Genomic DNA, 21,977 nt, shown 5'->3' on the forward strand with positions numbered 1-21,977 from the left:
ATCGCTCACTCCCTTCGTCACGACGGTACGACCCTTCACCACGACGGTACGACCCTTCACCACGACGGTGCCACTCTTGAGCACGACGGTACGACCCTTGAGCACGACGGTACCACCCTTGAGCACGACGGTACCACCCTTTATCACGGTGGTACGACCCTACGGCACCGCACAACCCTTGACCACGGCGGTACGACCCTTCAGCACGGACGTTACGACCCTTCACCACGACGGTACGACCACCGAGTGTTCGTTAATGCGTGATCTCTGAACTGACTTTTGGGATCAGATCAGTAATTCAAGGGTCGTACCGTGGTTTCGAAGGGTCGTACAGTCGTGATCAAGGGTCGTACCGTGGTGTCGAAGGGTCGTACCGTCGTGATCAAGGGTCGTACCGTCGTGATCAAGGGTCGTACCGTGGTGTCGAAGGGTCGTACCGTCGTGATCAAGGGTCGTATCTATATTCCATATTGGTAGCAGTTGGCAGTCCTAAACATTGTTCAATGCAGGAGATGCTGTGTGACGTGAGATGAGGTTAGCTAGCTAACTGGCTGGCTTGTGCTGTGGGGTGTGTGTGGGGGGAGAGAGAGAGAGAGATGCTGTTATAATTAATTTCATATTGAATAAAGAGAGGTAATGGCGGGCGTGGGAGAGATAACAAGGTGATTAACGATGGCATGTGATAATGACGCTGGGTAACACGCACGTCTTTGTTTTGAAGAGCGTGAACGTGTGTGTGTGTGTGTGTGAGCATGGAAGGTGTCCGACAAATATAGTTTGTTTGTTTGTTTGTTTGTTGTTGTTACGTGTACACTGTCGTCTTTATTGATTGGTAACCACTCCACAGACATCATGGTCTTGTTGGACTGGTCCCGTGAGCACGAAGGTAATATTCCATAGGGTCTATGAAGACCACCCCCCCACCCCCCCAGCTCCACTTGGATAGGTTAGAGGTTACGTCATCGTGTTCAAGGGTCGTATACCGTCTCAGTGCTCAAGGGTCGTGTGTACCGTCTCAGTGCTCAAGGGTCGTATACCGTCTCAGTGCTCAAGGGTCGTACCGTCTCAGTGCGCAAGGGTCGTACGGTCTCAGTGCTCAAGGGTCGTATCGTCTCAGTGCTCAAGGGTCGTATCGTCTCAGTGCTCAAGGGTCGTACCGTCTCAGTGCTCGAGGGTCGTACCGTCGTGCTCAAGGGTCGTATACTGTCGTGCTCAAGGGTCGTACCGTCTCAGTGCTCAAGGGTCGTATACCGTCTGTGCTCAAGGGTCGTATACCGTCGTGCTCAAGGGTCGCAACCGTCGTACTCAAGGATCGTATACTGTCGTGCTCAAGGGTCGTACCGTCTCAGTGCTCAAGGGTCGTACCGTCATGCTCAAGGGTTTGTACCGTCGTGCTCAAGGGTCGTACCGTCGTACTCAAGGGGTTTGTTTTAACCTCCGTTTCGATGTTCCATATTATAAAAACACATGATGTACATTTTCCTTCATATTTCAGACTGTCTGTCTGAAAAATGAGGGGGGTGTGGATGGGGGGGGTTGTAATGATAGCAGGTCGTGGCAGAGGGGTAGTGGCTATGGAGGCCTGTGGTAAGTGGCAGTAGCAGCTACACCACTTCGCGCCCATGACGGCGGTGGTGGGGGTCCAACTGCACATCAGACGTCAGATGGGAATTGCGATATGATAATTAATTAAGAGACTCGATCACCACATCGCCACGTGGTTGTTAACAACAACCCCCCCCCCCCACTTAGCACCGGGTCATTATACACCAAGGGTCGTACCGTCGTGCTCAAGGGCACCGTACCGTCGTGCTCAAGGGCACGTACCGTCGTGCTCAAGGGTTCGTACCGTCTCAGTGCTCAAGGGCACGAACCGTCGTGCTCAAGGGCACCGTACCGTCTCAGTGCTCAAGGGCACCGTACCGTCTCAGTGCTCAAGGGCACGGTACCGTCTCAGTGCTCAAGGGCACGGTACCGTCTCAGTGCTCAAGGGGGCATTGGAAGTCCTGCATATGGAAGTAGATTGGGTAGACTGAGGAGGGTTGGTATATACGATGCCCCGTCGTGTGAAGCAGAAGACTTCCACGAGCTGTGTGGGAGGTGGTGGTGTCGGGCAGCCTCCTGAGGGAGGAGGAGGAGGAGGAGGAGGGTTGGAGCGTCGCAGGGGACCACGGGAGACGAGATTTCTCCAAGGACCGAGCCTCTCCCGTGTGTGGGGGTGTGGTGTGGGGTGGCGTACCTGTGAATACCTCCTCTCGTAGTGTCTCGTCCGTCGCCTGACAATGCATTTTACACTTGTTACTTTCTTTGTTCGTCGAGACGAATTCAGATGGTAGCGTGAGGGACGGGTGGGAAGGGGTGGGTGAGTCTTGTTGCGTCCCTCTCTCTCTCTCTCTCTCTCTCTCTCTCTCTCTCTCTCTCTCTCTCTCTCTCTCTCTCTCTCTCTCTCTCTCTCTCTGAAGCGTGATGTGAGTCGCCCTTAATGGTGTGGCGGAGAATGGCTTCTGTCCAAGTGGCGTGTGTGTGTGTGTGTGTGTGTGTCTGTCTCACTACCGTTTCTGTTAATGGGCAGAGGTGAGGGGCTGGTTGCTCGTGTTAGCCCATGTGTGTGTGTGTGAGGGAGGGAGGGAGGGAGGGTTGTATGTGATGGAGTGACCCTGCTCATCTGTGGCTCGCGATATCCCGTGTGTGTGTGTGTGTGATAGAGAGGGAGGGAGGGTCGTGTGATGGAGTGAGTCTGGTTCACCTGTGGCCCAAGCCCAGGGCCAGGCCCCTTGCCTGACGGAGGGCGAGACCAGGAGGCGGTGTGGCCTGGTTGTCGCAACCCCCCTTGTGGGGACCCATGTCCTCATCCCGGGCTGGCTGGCTGGCGGGGGACGACTATATTAATCATGGCGCCAGGACTCCTTCCCTCCCCCCACCCCACACAGCCTCTCAGGGGGCTCCGTCGTCGACCCACATCCAGAAATAATACACCGTTGCCTCGGCTGATCTCCTGGAAACGTGTGTGTGAAGTTCTCGCGGGGTAAAGGAATGGTTTCTCATTCCTCTTGTGTCTCTCTCTCTTCAGTTCCCTCCTCCTCCTCCTCCTCCCCCCAAGCTGGCTCGTGTCGGGACCTGGTAAACACATCGTATCCCACTAGGGACTTTGATGTATCGTTTGGTTCTCTTGTTCTGAATTTAGTTTTTTTTTTGTTTCCTTTTTTTTTTTCAACGGAGAGAGAGCACCCGGGTTCCCAGGAAACAGAAGTCGTTATCGAAACCACGAATGAAATTGACGAAGGTGTGCCTCAAGGTGAGGGAGTGTGTGTGTGTGTGTGGCTTGGAAGAGGAGGGAGGGGGGAAATGCGTTGTTACCCCCAGAGAGACGGAGGCGCCTTGTAGGAGGGAGGGAAAAGGAGGGAAGGGAAGGGAGGGAACCCTGGAGGGAGAAGGGCAGGTGTTCCATCGACCGACGTAATGCAATGCACTGTCGAGACGCGACCGACGGATTGGATGGTCGATCTTCCTCCTCCCTCCTCCCTCCCTCCTTCCTTCCTTCCTCCTTCCTTCCCTCCTTCCCCCTGGAGGGAGGAGTCTACCGGCAGGACGCATCATTATGACCAGCTTCGGGGAGGCTTACCCCACCACCCCACCCACCTACCCACCGATCCCTTACCTTTTTCCCTCGTTCGCTGGACCGTGAACGTCACACAGGATCATCATGGAGGCCGACATGAAAGCCTCCCTCCCTCCCTGCTCTGCCTGTTGATGATGATGATGCACCTTTGCAACTGCAAGATGCGATACGACCTGGTGTGTGTGTGTGTGTGTGTGTCTCTCTCTCTCTCTCTCTCTCTCTCTCTCTCTCTCTCTCTCTCTCTCTCTCTCTCTCTCTCTCTCTCTCTCTCTCTCTCTCTCAACGCTGGCTTTCCAATACGACGAGTCTGGTGTGTCTTCAGAGGTGTTTCAAGGAGGGACAGTTGACCAAGGTGGCTGGTGTTGCTGGAGGGAACGAGCTGACGACACATTGTGTTGCTGACGATAGATTGTGTTGCTGAAGGGAGACAGCTGACGACAGATTGTGTTGTTGGAGGGAGACAGCTGACGACAGGTAGTGTTGCTGGAGGGAACAGCTGACGACAGATAGTGTTGCTGACGATAGATTGTGTTGCTGGAGGGAGACAGCTGACGGCAGATTGTGTTGCTGGAGGGAGACAGCTGACGAGAGATTGTGTTGCTGGAGGGAGACAGCTGACGAGAGATTGTGTTGCTGGAGGGAGACAGCTGACGACAGATTGTGTTGTTGGAGGGAGACAGCTGACGACAGATTGTGTTGTTGGAGGGAGACAGCTGACGACAGATTGTGTTGCTGGAGGGAACAGCTGACGAGAGATTGTGTTGCTGGAGGGAGACAGCTGACGACAGATTGTGTTGCTGGAGGGAGACAGCTGACGACAGATTGTGTTGTTGGAGGGAGACAGCTGACGACAGATTGTGTTGTTGGAGGGAGACAGCTGACGACAGATTGTGTTGCTGGAGGGAACAGCTGACGACAGATTGTGTTGCTGGAGGGAACAGCTGACGACAGATTGTGTTGCTGGAGGGAACAGCTGACGACAGATAGTGTTGCTGACGATAGATTGTGTTGCTGGAGGGAGACAGCTGACGGCAGATTGTGTTGCTGGAGGGAGACAGCTGACGGCAGATTGTGTTGCTGACTGTGACGTTTATAGTGTTGCTGGAGACCACGAAGTAGGATACAGCTGGCCAACTCCACCTTGTATCCTCCACCAGAAGGCATATATAACCACATCGACTCGGGAAGACAATGGAGAGAGAGAGAGAGAGAGAGAGAGAGAGAGAGAGAGAGAGAGACGCTCAAAGTAGCGTTTGGGAACGTAAGAGTTGGGGCCTGAGGGAGCGAAGAGAGGGTTAGGGAGGAGGTGGAGGGAGGGAGTGATCCCATTGTCACAGCTTGTGGTTTTACGGGGAGGTCTGCTACAGGAGTGTCATGCCCTATGAGTTACAGTAGTCCTCCTCCTCCTCCTCCTTCCACCATCTCCTCCTCTTCCTCCTCCTCCTCCTCCTCCTTCCACCATCTCCTCTCCCTCCTCCTGTGCGCTGCTTAAAAGCTTAGATCGTGTGGTAGGTCAGGAGGACATAACAACATGTATACGTTTGATAGTTTGGCTGTTTACCTGAATATTCAAGTAGAGAGGACACGCCGTCATACTCGGGAGTCGTACCGTCGTGCTCAAGGGTCGTGCTGTCATGTTCGAGGGTCGTACCGTTGTGCTCAAGGGTCGCACCGTCGTGCTCAAGGGTCGTACCATCGTACTCAAGGGTCGTACCGTCGTGTTCGAGGGCCGTAGCATCCTGCTCAAGGGTCGTACCATCCTGCTCAAGGGTCGTAACATCCTGCTTAAAGGGTCGTACCATCCTGCTCAAAGGATTAAAAGTAACAATTTTTTTTTTTGCGAACTGATCAAATTTATTCATCTTTTTATTCTTTTTACGTAGATGGAAGTGGCGAGATCACCACTTCCCTCCTAATTATTGCAGAAGACGAGACATTAGGGACCATTTTGATGAGCGGTAATATCATATACGATCAGGTGATAATTATCCGACCATCCGGGAAGACCCGTAAAATAAAATAAGTGACGGGTGATCTGAGAAAGTGCCGGAATATATTCCCACGGACGAAATGGTCTTGCAACCTCCCACACGTCCGTTTTTTGTGGTTGCTGAGTCGGCGCGGGCAACTGAAACCCTGATCAAGGCCATTTTGATGCTATTTATTATTATTATTATTTTTATTATTATTGCTATTACGATACTTCGTCGCGTCAGCAAGTTGGCGCCAGGAAACAGACGAAGAACGACCCATCTACTTTTATATATATATATATATATATATATATATATATATACCCTGGCCTGAGCCAGGTACCTAATTTATCGGAGGATGAACAGCTGGGTTGACTGTAGACCGCCTGCCGCACCCAGGATTCGAACCTGTGTTCCATTATGCATATCATAAAGTTGAGGGTTGGTGCGCATTCTAGATTTGTGTTGCAAAAGACGACTGGAGTAAAATTCCTGGATTTGAAACACACTGCCTACGAACATGTCATGGGGTTTGTGTACGTTTCTTGTCCAAATTTTTGTGTTTGTTTTAACAGCAATTTTGAATTTTAAAAGACTTTACACGTTCACTTGGAAGCGGTCACTTTGTGTGTGTGTGTGTCTCTTGGAGACTGATGGAGGATGTGGAGACTGATGGAGGGAGAGTATGAAGACTGATGGAGAGAGAGTATGAAGACTGATGGAGGGAGGGTGTGGAGACTGAGGGAAAGTATGGAGACTGATGGAGGGAGAGTGTGGAGACTGATGGAGGGAGAGTGTGGAGGTTGATGGAGGGAGTGTGTGGAGACTGATGGAGGGAGAGAGTGGAGACTGATGGAGGGAGGGTGTGGAGACTGATGGAGAGTGTGGAGATTGATGGAGGGGTGTGGAGACTGATGGAGTGAGGGTGTGGAGACTGATGGAGAGTGTGGAGACTGATGGAGGGAGAGTGTGGAGACTGATAGTGTCTGTGTTAGGAAGAGAGGGGAGGGGGAGGGAGGAAGCAGTCAACATTTGCATGTCTTGAATTGCCTGGTGAAGATTGGGGTGTGAAATTGAGGAAGACGAAATTACTGTATGATGTGGTGTACGTGGGAAAGTTCTCTGTACGTAGGGACGTCACTGTACGTAGGGACGTCACACGTACATGGGGGCGTGTGTGTGTGTGTACATGTACGTGAATGAGGACGTGTGTTTACACGAACGTGGAGTTGGGCCTACGTGTACCTGGAGGCGTGTGTTTGCATGTACGTGGAGACGTGTATTTACACGTACGTGGAGACGTGTGTTTACATGTACGTGGAGACGTGTTTATATGTACGTGGAGACTTGCGCTTACATGTACGTGGAACATGTGTTTACATGTACGTGGAGACTTGTGCTTACATGTACGTGGAACATGTGTTTACATGTACGTGGAGACTTGCGCTTACATGTACGTGGAACATGTGTTTACATGTACGTGGAGACTTGCGCTTACATGTACGTGGAACATGTGTTTACATGTACGTGGAGACTTGTGTTTACATGTACGTGGAACATGTGTTTACATGTACGTGGAGACTTGCGCTTACATGTACGTGGAACATGTGTTTACATGTACGTGGAGACTTGTGCTTACATATACATGGGAACTTGTGTTTACATGTACGTGGATTTGTGCTTACATGTACGTGGGAACTTGTGTTTACATGTACGTGGAGTTGTTCCTACATGTACGTGTGAACGTGTGTTTACATGTACGTGGATTTGTGTGTACATGTACGTGGAGACTGCTTACACGCGTCGGGGAAAATGAGCGTGAGCCGTGTAGTCTGTGTACGTCAGAATATATACCTTTACGACATTAATTGTGATACCGTGTTAGGGAGGGGACTGGCCTTTCCGTTTTCAGTCACATGTTGGTAGAAAACGAAGTGCTGATGAGAGAGAGAGAGAGAGAGAGAGAGAGAGAGAGAGAGAGAGAGAGAGAGAGAGAGAGAGCTGTTGGGGAGGAAGAGGGTCATGGGAGAGGGAGAATACTGTTGGGGAGGAAAACCATAAGGGGGAGATTATGTAGGAGTGTGACCTGGTGCTTTTAAGCCGGGGAGGGGAGGAGAGGGTGGGGTGGGGGGGGTGGGGGAGCCGTGGGAAAGGTTGGGAATGTGTTGGAGACAGCTGAGGGAGAGGGTAATGCTGGTGGTGGAGAGAACTGTTGGAGAGAGAGAGAGAGAGAGAGAGAGAGAGAGAGAGAGAGAGAGAGAGAGAGAGAGAGAGAGAGAGAGAGTGTCTGTGTGTGTGTGTGTGTGTGTGTGTGTTGGTGATACCCTTGAGATGGGTGGAGAAAGCCTTGAGGGAGAATCACGCGCTAGAGATGTTGGAGATGGTGGAGGGTTGGAGAAAACCTCAGCTGAGGATTCGGGGCTGTGGGGAGGGGGGGGGAGAACTGTGAGACAGAGTGTTGGAGAAAACCATGGGAAGTGTGTTGGAGAGTGTGTTCGGAAGGGATGGGGGAGTGTTGGAGGGGGAGGGAGGAAGAATGATGTGGATAGAGCCTTTAGAATGGCGTGTGTGTGTGTGTGTGTGTGTGTGTGTGTGTGTGTGTGTGTGTGTGTGTGTGTGCCATACGTCACTCGGGGGGGGGGGGGGGGGGGGGGACGTCATTAATAACAGCTCTAGCGTCCAATGGTGGCGTTGTGACCTGTCGTCAACTCCCCCAGTGTTGCCTTATCTTTTATCTTGATGGAAATGACCCACCCCTCCCCTCCCCTCCCCTCCCCTCCCCTCCCCTCCCCTCCCATAGGCCGAGCCTAGCCCGCCCCTCATTGTACACCCCCCCAACCCCCAACCCCCCTACCCCCCAACCCCCTGTCACCAGCCTCAACTCCCTGCCCTTTCATTTGTACCGGCGACATCCATTTCCCGTTCGTGCGTTCGTGGCGCTTTCTGGTAGCGTGGCCTGCGTTGGTTGGACGAATTCGTAAATGACTCTTGTGCTAACGAATGATGGGCCGTTCGTTGACCACTTTGTGTACGACGGTATGCGGTCCTTGTGCGCGACGGTATACGACCCTTGAGCACGACGGTATACGACCCTTGAGCACGACGGTATACGACCCTTGAGCACGACGGTATACGACCCTTGAGCCACGACGGTATACGACCCCTGAGCACGACGGTATACGACCCTTGAGCACGACGGTATACGACCCTTGAGCCACGACGGTATACGACCCTTGAACACGACGGTATACGACCCTTGAGCACGACGGTATACGACCCTTGAGCACGACGGTATACGACCCTTGAACACGACGGTATACGACCCTTGAACACGATGGTATACGACCCTTGAGCCACGACGGTATACGACCCTTGAACACGACGGTATACGACCCTTGAACACGACGGTATACAACCCATGAGCCACGATAGTATACGACCTTGAGCACGACGGTATACGACCCTTGAGCACGACAGTACGATCCATTGAACACGACGGTACACGACCCTTGAGCACGACGGTATACGATCCATTGAACACGACGGTATACGACCCTTGAGCACGACAGTACGATCCATTGAACACGACGGTATACGACCCCTGAGGCACGACGGTATACGACCCTTGAGGCACGACAGTATACGACCCTTTGACCAGAGATCAAAGGCCAGACCTAAGGGTGACCCTCAGGTGACGACCCCGTCATAGCAGATGTCATTATCAGGGCTGAAGGTGACCTCACACAGGGGTCACGTGCGGCAGGGTTGACCCGCTGAAGGTGACCTCACACAGGGGTCACGTGTGGCAGCGCTGACCCGCTGAAGGTGACCTCACACAGGGGTCACGTGCGGCAGCGTTGACCCGCTGAAGGTGACCTCACACAGGGGTCACGTGCGGCAGCGTTGACCCGCTGAAGGTGACCTCACACAGGGGTCACGTGCGGCAGCGTTGACCCGCTGAAGGTGACCTCACACAGGGGTCACGTGAGGCAGGGTTGACCCACGGCTCCCACTGCAGCCTCCTTATTGGGTCTGGATCCACAAGGCGAGTCTGGCCTTCTTTAACGACACCCAACTGGCAATTCGGGCTCGTTAAGCCGTGGCCAGAGCAGCATCAGGTTAGACGGGGAGAGAGAGAGAGAGAGAGGGAGGAGGTTGGCTGGGTGGGCGTGGGGGGGGGGTAGTGGCTGAGAGGGGGGAGGGGGTGGAGAGGGGGAGGGGGGGCGATAGGGCCGATCTCCGATACCCGATCTCAGCCGATAAGGTGATTTTGCTGATTCCCTGGTATGGGCGTCAACTCGTTTTTCACCCTAATTGTTCCGTCAAGTGAGGTGGGTGGGGTGGGGTGGGGTTGCCCCGTGTGCAGGCCCCATGGGGGGGGTAGAGAGGAGAGAGGATGTGAGGTATATATGTATCTAGAATGTATATATGTGTGTATATGGTGTGGGGGTAGAGAGGAGATGAGAGAGAGAGAGAGAGAGAGAGGCAATGTATGAAGGTATGTATATGTATGTAGTATGTGTGTTCTGTATATACTAAGTGTTTTTCTGCCATCTTATATGTAGGGACAAGGATGTGTGTTCTGTGTATACATGTTTGTTTGTGAGCTCTTATATGTAGGGAAATATAAATAAACATGGATGTGTTTGGTGCTTTTATTTCTGTACACCGTTCGAGCGAAAGGTATATATATATATATATATATATATATATATATATATATATATATATATATATATATATATATATATATAATGATATGCGGGACATGTGAGGTTCAGTGTCTTTTAATTTCCTAGTGTCATTTCCATGTCTAGTTAGCTGGTGTGTCTAGCACTGCAGCTGTCGGGGTGTGGAGGAGGAGGTGGAGGGGTGGTGGCAGCTGCTGGATTCGAACAGCTACTGACATTTTCTCTCCTTGCCAACCTTGGCACTGCTTCCTTCCTGTTACCCGCTTGTAACGCCGCGGGCTGTGGCACTGTTACGATTGCTCTGCAGTGATCGCTGGCGGATGTAGGAAGGGAGAGGTGGATGATAAGGTTAGGCAGTGAGTGTAGAGAATGTGTATGAAGATCGATGTTCAATATGTCTCTATGTCCTCTTCGTATACAGACAGTGAGTGTAGACAGTGTATGAAGATTCGGTGTTCAATATGTCTCTCTGTCCTCTTCGTGTACAGGCAGTGAGTGTAGACAGTGTATGAAGATTCGATGTTCAATATGTCGTATGTCTTCTTCGTGTACAGGCAGTGAGTGTAGAGAATGTGTATGAAGATTCAGTGTTCAATATGTCTCTATGTCCTCTTCGTGTACAGGCAGTGAGTGTAGAGAATGTGTATGAAGATTCGGTGTTCAATATGTCTCTATGTTCTCTTCGTGTACAGGCAGTGTGTAGAGAATGTGTATGAAGAGTCGATGTTCAATATGTCTTTATGTCTTCGTATACAGGCAGTGAGTGTAGAGAATGTGTATGAAGATTCGGTGTTCAATATGTCTCATGTCCTCTTCGTGTACAGACAGTGAGTGTAGACAGTGTATGAAGACTCGGTGTTCAATATGTCTCTATGTCCTCTTCGTATACAGGCAGTGAGTGTAGAGAATGTGTATGAAGATTCGATGTTCAATATGTCTCATGTCCTCTTCGTTTCCAGTACGGAATTGATCTTAATGATTTTGTTTTGAAGTTAGTGAAGCATTGTTTGTCTGTCATTATTTACAGAGACGAAGAAACTTTTCGTCTGGTAGTGTGGATGAAGTGCGTCTGGTAGTGTGGATGAAGTGCGTCTGGTAGTGTGGATGAAGTGCGTCTGGTAGATCTGGTAGTGTGGATGAAGTGCGTCTGGTAGATCTGGTAGTGTGGATGAAGTGCGTCTGGTTGATCTGGTAGTGTGGATGAAGTGCGTCTGGTAGATCTGGTAGTCTGGATGAAGTGCGTCTGGTAGATCTGGTAGTGTGGATGAAGTGCGTCTGGTAGATCTGGTTGTGTGGATGAAGTGCGTCTGGTTGATCTGGTAGTCTGGATGAAGTGCGTCTGGTAGATCTGGTAGTCTGGATGAAGTGCGTCTGGTAGATCTGGTAGTGTGGATGAAGTGCGTCTGGTAGATCTGGTAGTGTGGATGAAGTGCGTCTGGTTGATCTGGTAGTCTGGATGAAGTGCGTCTGGTAAATCTGGTAGTCTGGATGAAGTGCGTCTGGTAGATCTGGTTGTGTGGATGAAGTGCGTCTGGTAGATCTGGTAGTGTGGATGAAGTGCGTCTGGTAGATCTGGTAGTGTGGATGAAGTGCGTCTGGTAGATCTGGTAGTGTGGATGAAGTGCGTCTGGTAGAGAGGGTAGGTCAACTACACCTGTTTCATCACCGTTGCTTTAACAGGAGAACGTAAATGTTTGCCGTTAACCTTTCCATCTTCGTACAGTCGTAGATAACGAAGGAGATGTGGGTAACGTCGCTGGCGTAGCTTTTACGTAAGGCCAGTGTGTGTGTTACCTCCTGCGTGTGTGTGACGTAAACGAAGGGGGTTTAATGAGGTAACTCTTGCGTGTGTGTAACGTAAACGAAGGGGGTTTAATGAGGTAACTCCTGCGTGTGTGTGACGTAAACGAAGGGGGTTTAATGAGGTAACTCCTGCGTGTGTGTGACGTAAACGAAAGTGAGGTAGGTCCTCTCCCTTGTACGACGGTACGATCCATGGATAACATCATTTGCCCTGAAATCCGACCCCCTTTCCCCCTTTTAAGGGTGACTGTATATACGTCACGACGTCTGACGCTTGAAGATGACGTTACGAATGACGTCATAGCCTACGGAACGTTGCCGTCGTTGGTCGAGGGTCGTATATAAAGGCGCTGTCGCCCGTAGTGCACCGCTAGTATGGGTCATGACGCTGGTCGACTGGGTACACGACGACCACTCGCCTTCTCCCTCCCTCCCTCCTCCCTCCTCTCCCTCCCTCCTCTCCCTCCCTCCCTCCTCCTGCTCCCTCCTCTCCCTCCCTCCCTCCTCCTGCTCCCTCCTCTCCCTCCCTCCCTCCTCCTGCTCCCTCCTCTCCCTCCCTCCCTCCTCCTGCTCCCTCCTCTCCCTCCCTTCCTCCCTCCCTCCTCCTCCCCAGAGGTACCACATCACGACCCCAAGCCCTCTGGTCGTCGCTAGCTTCACCCCTACCTCCCTGGTCGACACCAGGATCTCCCCAGTCACACTGGTCGACACTAGGATCTCCCCAGTCACACTGGTCGACACTAGGATCTCCCCAGTCACACTGGTCGACACTAGGATCACCCCTACCTCCCTGGTCGACACCAGGATCTCCCCAGTCACACTGGTCGACACCGCGATCACCCCTACCTCCCTGGTCGACACTAGGATCTCCCCAGTCACACTGGTCGACACTAGGATCTCCCCAGTCACACTGGTCGACACTAGCTTCACCCCTACCTCCCTGGTCGACACCAGGATCTCCCCAGTCACACTGGTCGACACCGCGATCACCCCTATCTCCCTGGTCGACACTAACTTCACCCCTACCGCCCTGGTCGACACCAGGATGATCACCCCAGCCACACTGGTCGTCAGTAACTGCACCCTACCCACGCCAGGTCGTCAGTGGTGGAGATGCCCCCCCCCCCCCACCAGTGATCCTGCACCATCATGAGATAAGTATTGTCTCCCCCTCACCTCCCTCCCTCACACTCCCCCCTCCTCCCTTCCCCCTCTTCAGTAACGTCTGCTCTCTCCCTCCCCCACACACACACCCCACCACCCCTCTGCACCCTCCTCGTGAGCTGGTCACCCCTCCACCACCCCTCCACCTCCACCCTGCACCCTCCTCGTGAGCTGGTCATCCCTCCACCACCCCTCCACCTCCACCCTCCTCGTGAGCTGGTCATCCCTCCACCACCCCTCCACCTCCACCTTCCTCGTGAGCTGGTCACCCCTCCACCACCCCCAGAGGGTAAGCAGTCTAGTGACAGTGTTTGTCACCAGAGGCGCCACAGGGCCGCCCGTCTCTGGACACGGTGTGTGTGTGTGTGTGTCCCTGTTGGAGGTCACGCCCCGCCCATCTTCCCACCTGACCAGTCTCTCTCTCTCTCTCTCTCTCTCTCTCTCTCTCTCTCTCTCTCTCTCTCTCTCTCTCTCTCTCTCTCTCTCTCTCTCTCTCTGTGCAGTTGCTGTGGCAGTGGAGGAAGCAGGCGGACGTGGGAGGTCCGCCTGTTGGTGGCCTGGTAATTAATTACTTAACTCGGGATGAACCGTTGGCTGATCCTCTCCCTCACGGCTGTGGAGGAGGGAACTCAAGGTGTGTCCCCCTCCCCCCTTCATCCAACGGGAGGGGAGGGAGGAGGGGGGGAAGGGGCAATCATCCACATGAACCACGATTGGTGGACGCGTCCTTCACAGTGGGACGCGTCTGCTCGGCAGCTGAAAAAAGAAAAAAAGGGACTTCGAAGCCACTTGCTGCTGACGGAGGGGGACGTCGAACTCCCGCCCACTCGCTCCAGGCCGTGAGGGACCGTCTCATCCTCTTGCCTCTTGATAACGGGACGGGATGGGTGGACACACCAATCCCGTCAACGATCCTTGCAATATACACGAGTTGATCTTGCAATATATAGAGACGCGCGCACGTGTGTGACCTGGACTCAGGAGACACGCGGAGGGAGGTCGTCTCTCTCTCTCTCTCTCTCTCTCTCTCTCTCTCTCTCTCTCTCTCTCTCTCTCTCTCTCTCTCTCTCTCTCTCTCGTTGTCATTTATTCTCAGCAGCTCACGGCTGAACACGGTAACACCCGCATGACAGACATGTCCTCACTGTGGCAGACTCGGGAGGGTGTGTGTACACACACTCAAGCAGGTTTGGTGGTGTGTGTGTGTGTGTGGCTGGTCAGTCGGTCTTAATACAGTCAGGGAGGAGGGAAGGGGAGGGTCTGTGTGCTGTGGCTTGCCTATGTGAATTACTTTGGGGAAGTTCACAGAGCAGTAGTTTTATATTGTGGAGCGTTAACGTCAAACAGAGAATATACCAGGCCACAGCGATTGTTGAAAGTGTTGGTAATGATGATGATGTGGTCAGCCATTGACTTCACACACACACACACACACGGTGCTCAAGACAAAACACCTTATTTGTGGTATATCAGAAATATTCTTCAATATAGCTCAATATTGACGTATATCTTATTCTTTCATTAGCACGAAGCTATTTTATGAATGGCGCAACACACAAACATTTCTGTACGAGAGCAACATGTTACTGGATCATGTTGTTGTATGTACAATTGATAATACGTAATTCTTAGTGTTGTTAACGAAGCCTACAGTTGTAGTATACCTGTAATGGTGTTTCACAACAGGTCAGGGAACATGAGTGTAATGATTCCTTCCCATCTCTTCTTTCCCTCCTATTTCTCTCATGCCTCCTCATGTCGTCCACTCTCGTCTTCTCACTCTTCCTCATCCTCCTCCTCCTCCTCCTCTCCTTCCCCCCTGCCTCTCTCCTCTCCCCTACTTACCCCCTACCCTTCCCCCCTATACAGGGCAGTGTGAGGAGGTGGAGGAGGGGGGCCTGCTGCTGCTGCTGCTGGGGTCTGTCAGGCGAGGTGGGTCTGTTGTGGCGATCACAGACCCTTGTGTCGAGGCTGATCGTTTATCTGGGAGCTGTTGGGATCGCCGTATCACGCTAATGAGTGTCGATCCCCCGATCCCTCTCTCTCAAACTGTCGATCCTTTACAGATTACGAGCATTGAAATTCCTCTCTCTCTCTCTCTCTCTCTCTCTCTCTCTCTCTCTCTCTCTCTCTCTCTCTCTCTCTCTCTCTCGCACACATTCCTCGCCAACAGGCTAAGTTGGGTGTGTGTTTATGTTTCTTCTTCTTGAACGGTCCATTTGTGTGGTTGGGTCGTGCGCATATTGTGGATAACGGATGACGTGGTTTGGGACACCTTGTGGTTTCAGTAGACCTTTGGTCATTATCTGGTGTTTTACTTTTGTTACGTGTTTGTTAACTGTAGTGGATTTGAACAGGGTGTGCCTCTGGGCTGGGTTCTTGTACTCCCTAGTCTGGTAGGTGCTTGTGTAGCGTGTTGTTCATCAGAGGAAAAGGGGGTTAGTGCACCATTCCACAACCTTCCACCCCTCCACCTTATCTCACTACTACCTCAGTCCCTGGATCATTCCAGGGACGATGATTGTAGGCTGGAGGCTGGAAATGGCATCCACTGACGCTGGAAGGGTAAAGGGCTCTGGTGTGTGGAGTATTATTGACATACAAATTGGCGTCGTACCACCGCCACCTCATTATGGAGGACGAGTTGTTTACTGTAGTGGTGTAAGGGGGGGGAAATGTCGTTACCTTCCCCTCACACTACAGTGCTACGTGTGTGTGTGTGTGTGTGTGTGTGTGTGTGTGTGTGTGTGTGTGTGTGTGTGAGCCACTGGAAGTCTCGAACTGGACTTGCTTGTGTGTCGTCGTCTCAGATTGTGTTAGAAATGGTTCAGTTTCATATTAAGATATTCGGGAAAAATTGATGACTCTACGTACGATAGATTGCATCTACCTGGAGGAGAGAGGGGTATCCCCCGCGGTGCAAGCTTTGTGCATCATAGTGTTATGTTCGACATGACTCGTAAGGGTGAGTTTACGCCAGCCCGTCGTACCCAAGGGTCGTACCATCGTGCCCAAGGGTCGTACCGTCGTCCTCAAGGGTCCTATTGCCGTGTCTAAGGGTCTTGACTTGCTGGAGGGTCGTACCGTTGTACCCAAGGGTCGTACCGTTGTACCCAAGGGTCGTACCGTTGTACCCAAGGGTCGTACCGTCGTGCCCAAGGGTCGTGCCGTCGTCCTCAAGAGTCCTATTGCCGTGTCTAAGGGTCTTGACTTGCTGGAGGATCGTACCGTTGTACCCAAGGGTCGTAACGTCGTGTTCAAGGGTCGTACCGTTGTGCCCAAGGGTCGTACCGCCGTACCCAAGGGTCGTACCGTCGTGCTTCAAGGATCGGAACCATTGCAGATCGAGGCTGTTCATACAAACGACAGTAAACTAGGACCTCTGTCACTACACCCCCCACCTAGTGTCCAACACACTCACCAGAGCTACACAGTGTGTGTAGATAAACCCAGCGGTGGGCCTTGTGTCTCGGTGTACGATGATCCCCCACGAAAACCTGTGTATGTAAATGACTATATGAGGTAGCACATATATATATTAATACATATAATGTTTTAAGATAATGTGTGTTGCCTGGGGTGTTTACGAGTTTGGCACCATTCTACTAGCATTTTGTAAGGCTAGTAGATACAGTTAATGTAGTTATAATGGTCTACGTCTTCATGTATATAACGTACACATGGAATATTACGCTTACTGTATTGCTTGCTGACAGCATTTCGTCACTAAGTGATCCCGAAAAGGGCTGGTTTTTTGCCATTTTATAACAGAGATAAATGTAATAGTTTACCTTGCTCTCTTGTTAAATATATGTCCCATGTCCCATCCCAGACCACAGCAACATTGTTTTAACAATGAGTTTGAAAGAAATGGTTCGACCAGAGTGGTTAAAGTTGTACCGACGTAAAAAATGGCTATAGATTGTAAAGATCTCTCTCGTAGGTTATTGACGTGCGAGTCGTTTTGATAAATGTATGTTTTCTGTAACATGTAGCGCCACCCTCCCTGCTCCCCAGCCATCCTATTATTCTTATGCCTTTTCTTCACACACCATTTATCATTCCCTCCCCTCGTACACCAACTGTTCCTTGCTCCGGATAAACCTACCTAATAACTAAAACCCCCCCACTTCCCTACTCTAGCGCCCCCCCTACTCTAGCGCCCCCCCCCCTCTCTCTCTCTCTCTCTCTCTCTCTCTCTCTCTCTCTCTCTCTCTCTCTCTCTCTCTCTCTCTCTCTCTCTCCTCTCCCTCCCCCTCCCTTCGCCCTACGCCATCTTCGTCTCTCTATATTTTGTTGATCATAGGATGCGAGGGGTAAATCACGTTGGGTTTTAAGTCAAATTATAGTTTGTTTTGTGTGTGTGTGTGTGTGTGTGATTTAGGATATAATTGTGGTTGGTTATAGTGCAAGCTGTAGCATGGTAAGGGTTGGCTTGGTGTGTATTATGATAAAGTTCTCGTGTGTGTGTGTGTGTGTGTGTGTGTGTGTGTGTGTGTGTGGAGCAGGATAATACTGTAATCATGGAGGATGGGCTTCAGTATGGACGAAGTTGGTGGTACAGTTTAGCAGTCCTAGCCAACCTCGACGGTAGTGTGTGTGTGGGAGAGAGAGAGAGAGAGAGAGAGAGAGAGAGAGAGAGAGAGAGAGAGAGAGAGAGAGAGAGTTTGTTTTTTAAAGCAGGTCTTCTTCTCCCTTTCGCCCCTCCCCCAGGTCCTCCCCAGGATTATTGCCCCCCCAGATGTTCATGTATATTTTCACCTTCCTCACCCCAGTAATGACCCGAGTCTACGTTTACAACTCCTATCTGTGTTAGGTTATAGTGGGACGTCTTGTTAGAAATGCTTTCCTCAAATCACCAATATCTGCTTTCATTTTATACCTGTTTACCGCTGGTTAATCCGTTGGTACTCACAATTGTAGTGATATTATTATCATTTTGAGGTTTAGCTTTGTCATGGGCAAAATATGGTTTATAAAGGTCTAATCTTGCCTGTTAGAATAAGGGGAGGATAATGTTTTATCTATGATGAATCCTTTTATGATACTCTAGAAGTTTCCATCAATGTAGTGTGTTTTAAGACAGGATTGGCTGTTCGTTGATAGTTTGGTCTGCTGGACCTCCCTCCATAGCCCTATGTTGAATTGTTGACCCCCATTAGGCAGAGTAGGACGACCCTTACTTATGATAATATTGGGCTCTGACCCCAACCCTTACAGGTCATGTCAGAGGTCAAGCCATGGTACCCAACAGTTGAACTATGGTACTGAAGAGAGTAAGGTCATGACTACGACCATCAGAACTACCACACATACCAAACCATAAACTGGTTGTGTCATAACACAGTGGAACGGAGGCCCTCGCAACACGATGGATCAGCTGCCACCATTAAATCTACATGTAGGCCATTACGCAGAGGTTGTTAGCAGCAGAGATGTCACCATCCTACAACCATCCTGTCCATAATGAGAGAGACTACAACCACCTGTCTCGTCTGTCCCTCTCGACCCCACAACTTCCCCCAGAAAGTTCCTTTAAACTCCCCAGATATTCCTCCCCCTCCTCCGCCACATTAACTCTCCCCCCAGTGGTATACGAGAGGGGTCAAAATGATGAATGTCCCCCTCCTCCTTCCCCCCCAAGTAATACTGCAATACTCTTTTTATATTGCTCGTGTGGAGGGGGGGCGCTTGCCAATCTCGTTCCCAATGGGGTTTCTGCTGCCCAGCTGCGTCACGAGGTGCAAAGAACATGTTTCGTTTCAGATCTTCCTTCTCTTGGAGAAAATTTGACGCCTTTTGGGGATGGGGTTTGGGTTGTGGCTCTTCCATGTTTTCAGTTTCTTTCCGTTCTTCTTTGCGTTCCTCTTGTTGTTGGTGCGTTAACGAGTTGTTAAAGGGTTGTGATTAGTGGATAAGTACTGTAGGATGTTGTAGTGATAAAGGTTGTAACTAGACAGTAAGTCTGTAACGAGGTGATGTATTTTCCAGATGTTTGTTGTTGTTGTTGTTGTTGTTGTTGTTGTTGTTGTTGATTGTATTTTCAGAAGTTGTGACATTGTAAAGTTGTTACTGGTTCTCACAGTAACTGTTGTTGGTGACATTATTAATTATATTTAGGGGGTCTTAGATATGTTATAATGACGTCTTTAAATGTTGTTAAGGCCTTGAGGACCTGTGATTGGTATTAAAAAAGGTTGTGTTGTGAATTGTAGAAGTGTTGTTGGTGGTTTTGAAAGACGATGAAAGTGATGTCTGTTGAGGGAATCTACAAGGTTGTTGATGGTAGGGAGTTGTGTGTTGTTAGCGTGAGGCTTTGCGAAGTCTTTTAGTCTTTATTGATCCTGTGGTTGGCACAGATAACTTCTGGGGTCACACTGATCCTCCATACTGACTTTGGAGATACTGATGTTTTTTATTTAGGTGGGGATGAATGTGTGTTGCAGGATGAGCGAGTCTGGTCATGGTTGGTAGACGTGTTAGCGAGCGAGACTCCATGACGGGTTGTAGATACCATCTACCACTAGACTGGTGTACAACCTTAAGAGATAGAATATCTTAAAGGCTCATAGTTAAGTTTACTAGTACGTACCCTAGGAAACTACAGCCCTCTAGTGTAGGGTTACATTTACTAAGGTGACAGATGTGTATAACATGTCACTTCCACGACGTGTATAACATGTCATTTCCCCCCACTGCTCTCCCCTCTCCATTTCTCTCTTGTAACCTTCCGCTTCTTCTCCTCCCCTCTTCACTTCACTAATCATCTAATCTGTCGTCGTCGTCTCGTTTTTCACCCACTACGGCATCTTGTGGCTCATTCGTCTGCCTCTTGATTTGTCAGCCCGAGTTGTCCAAAATGACATTCAAGCCATTTCATTTGACCTCCTCCACCTCCTCCTGGTCTTGAAGGCTGTGGTCTTATTTCCTTCCTTCACTCGTCTGTCACTCGCTTCTCCTTCAGCAGTCCACTTCGTGGTCTCTTCTTATACATCTTCCTTCCTTCTTTCTTTTATACCTTTCTTCCTGCGCCTCGCACTTCATCTGCTAACATTTCTTCCAAGTTTTTTGGAGGTCGTCTTTGTTGCCCCTCGGCTTGGGTGTGTGTTGGGGAGGGAATTACAACCTCGCCGAGATTGTGAGAAGCTCACAACACGAGCGGTTGGTAAGAACACATTCTTAGAAAACTTACTTTGCATTTGAAAGTTTAATTAGATCGTCAATATTTGTCTCTCTCTCTCTCTCGTAAAACTGAATACAGCTGTGGTAGGATTATGCTGCCCGCAGACCGTTTTTAAATGTAAATGAATTTATGAAATTTACGTAAAACAGCTCAAGTCAACAAGGGAGGTTTGTTCGGTGGAACATATTAATATACGTTTGCTGCTTGAGGAAATTTCATATACTACAAGCTTGGTTTCAGCAGGCTGGTGCAAAAGAACCTTTGCTTCATCAGTCTCGATTGTAATACACTGAAACCATAACCACATATACTTATATACATTTAAGAATGTATATATCATAACGGAATGTTTATGGTATACTTATAGCTCAAGGTGGGGATCGCCCCTACCACCCCCTCTTTCATGGTTACCCGCCAGCAACACACTGTTGAACAATACTTTATGAATGACAACTGAAATCTGGAAAGCTAATTGATCTTAGCCCGGAAAATGAAGACATTTTGAAGGTAAAGCTAGACACGTCTTGGCAAAAGTATTTGTAATGAAAATAAGCTGCACCGATAAGCAGACTGTTAGGAAATAAGCTGCACTGATAAGAAAACTGTTAGGAAATAAGCTGCACTGATAAGAAAACTTAGGAAATAAGCTGCACTAATAAGAAAACTGTTAGGAAATAAGCTGCACTGATAAGAAAACTGTTAGGAAATAAGCTGCACTGATAAGAAAACTTAGGAAATAAGCTGCGCTGATAAGAAAACTGTTAGGAAATAAGCTGCACTGATAAGAAAACTTAGGAAATAAGCTGCACTGATAAGAAAACTGTTAGGAAATAAGCTGCACTGATAAGAAAACTGTTAGGAAATAAGCTGCACTGATAAGAAAACTGTTAGGAAATAAGCTGCACTGATAAGAAAACTTAGGAAATAAGCTGCACTGATAAGCAGTCTGTTAGGAGATCAGCAGACTTTTTGGAATGAGAAGCAAGACAACACAACGTGATCCTGGGCAGGAGATAACTATGATTAATGTTTGTACTATCATTTCTCCAGCTAGGTAAGGTTGCTCTGGGGTCAAGTGATACTTTACAAGTGTATTGGTTACTTTCTACTTATATGAACCTCGGTTTCCCCTGTATATGTAACATGTCACCTTATTTGATATTGTTCCCTGGAGGTATTAATCTAATCATAACGAGCTACATAACATAATACACCAAAATCATATAAGTAGCCATTTTCCACAAAGCTGTCTTTGATATGGAGCTGAAACTGAACATACAATTTTTAACATTACTAAGAGTATTTTTTTGTTTGCAGGTGCGTGTGGTGTTGCGTGTGTCTCCATCTGTGAAGATGAGTGAGGGGGAGTCTGAGGTCATAACCTTGGACAAGCGGCGACGCCAGGTCACCCTTGTTGACCCCCAGGCAAGGCAAGCTCAGGAAAGCAGGGTGGGTGTAGCTGCTCCCAAGATGTTTGCCTTCGACCAGGTGTACACCCAAGAAGACCCACAGGTGGGATGCCAGTCATGATCATGTGATACCTT

At 49.9% G+C, this 21,977-nt stretch overlaps 1 protein-coding gene across 1 annotated transcript in view; it reads left to right on the forward strand.

The window, feature by feature from the left end:
- Positions 1 to 21,977, forward strand: part of LOC139745763 (uncharacterized) — a 962,044-nt gene that overhangs the window by 923,840 nt on the left and 16,227 nt on the right. Inside the window, 1 exon segment of the mRNA XM_071656293.1 lies at positions 21,751 to 21,945. Coding sequence (XP_071512394.1) covers positions 21,751 to 21,945 — 195 coding nt within the window.

This window comes from Panulirus ornatus, chromosome 62 (assembly GCF_036320965.1).
Source record: "Panulirus ornatus isolate Po-2019 chromosome 62, ASM3632096v1, whole genome shotgun sequence".
NCBI lineage: Eukaryota > Metazoa > Arthropoda > Malacostraca > Decapoda > Palinuridae > Panulirus > Panulirus ornatus.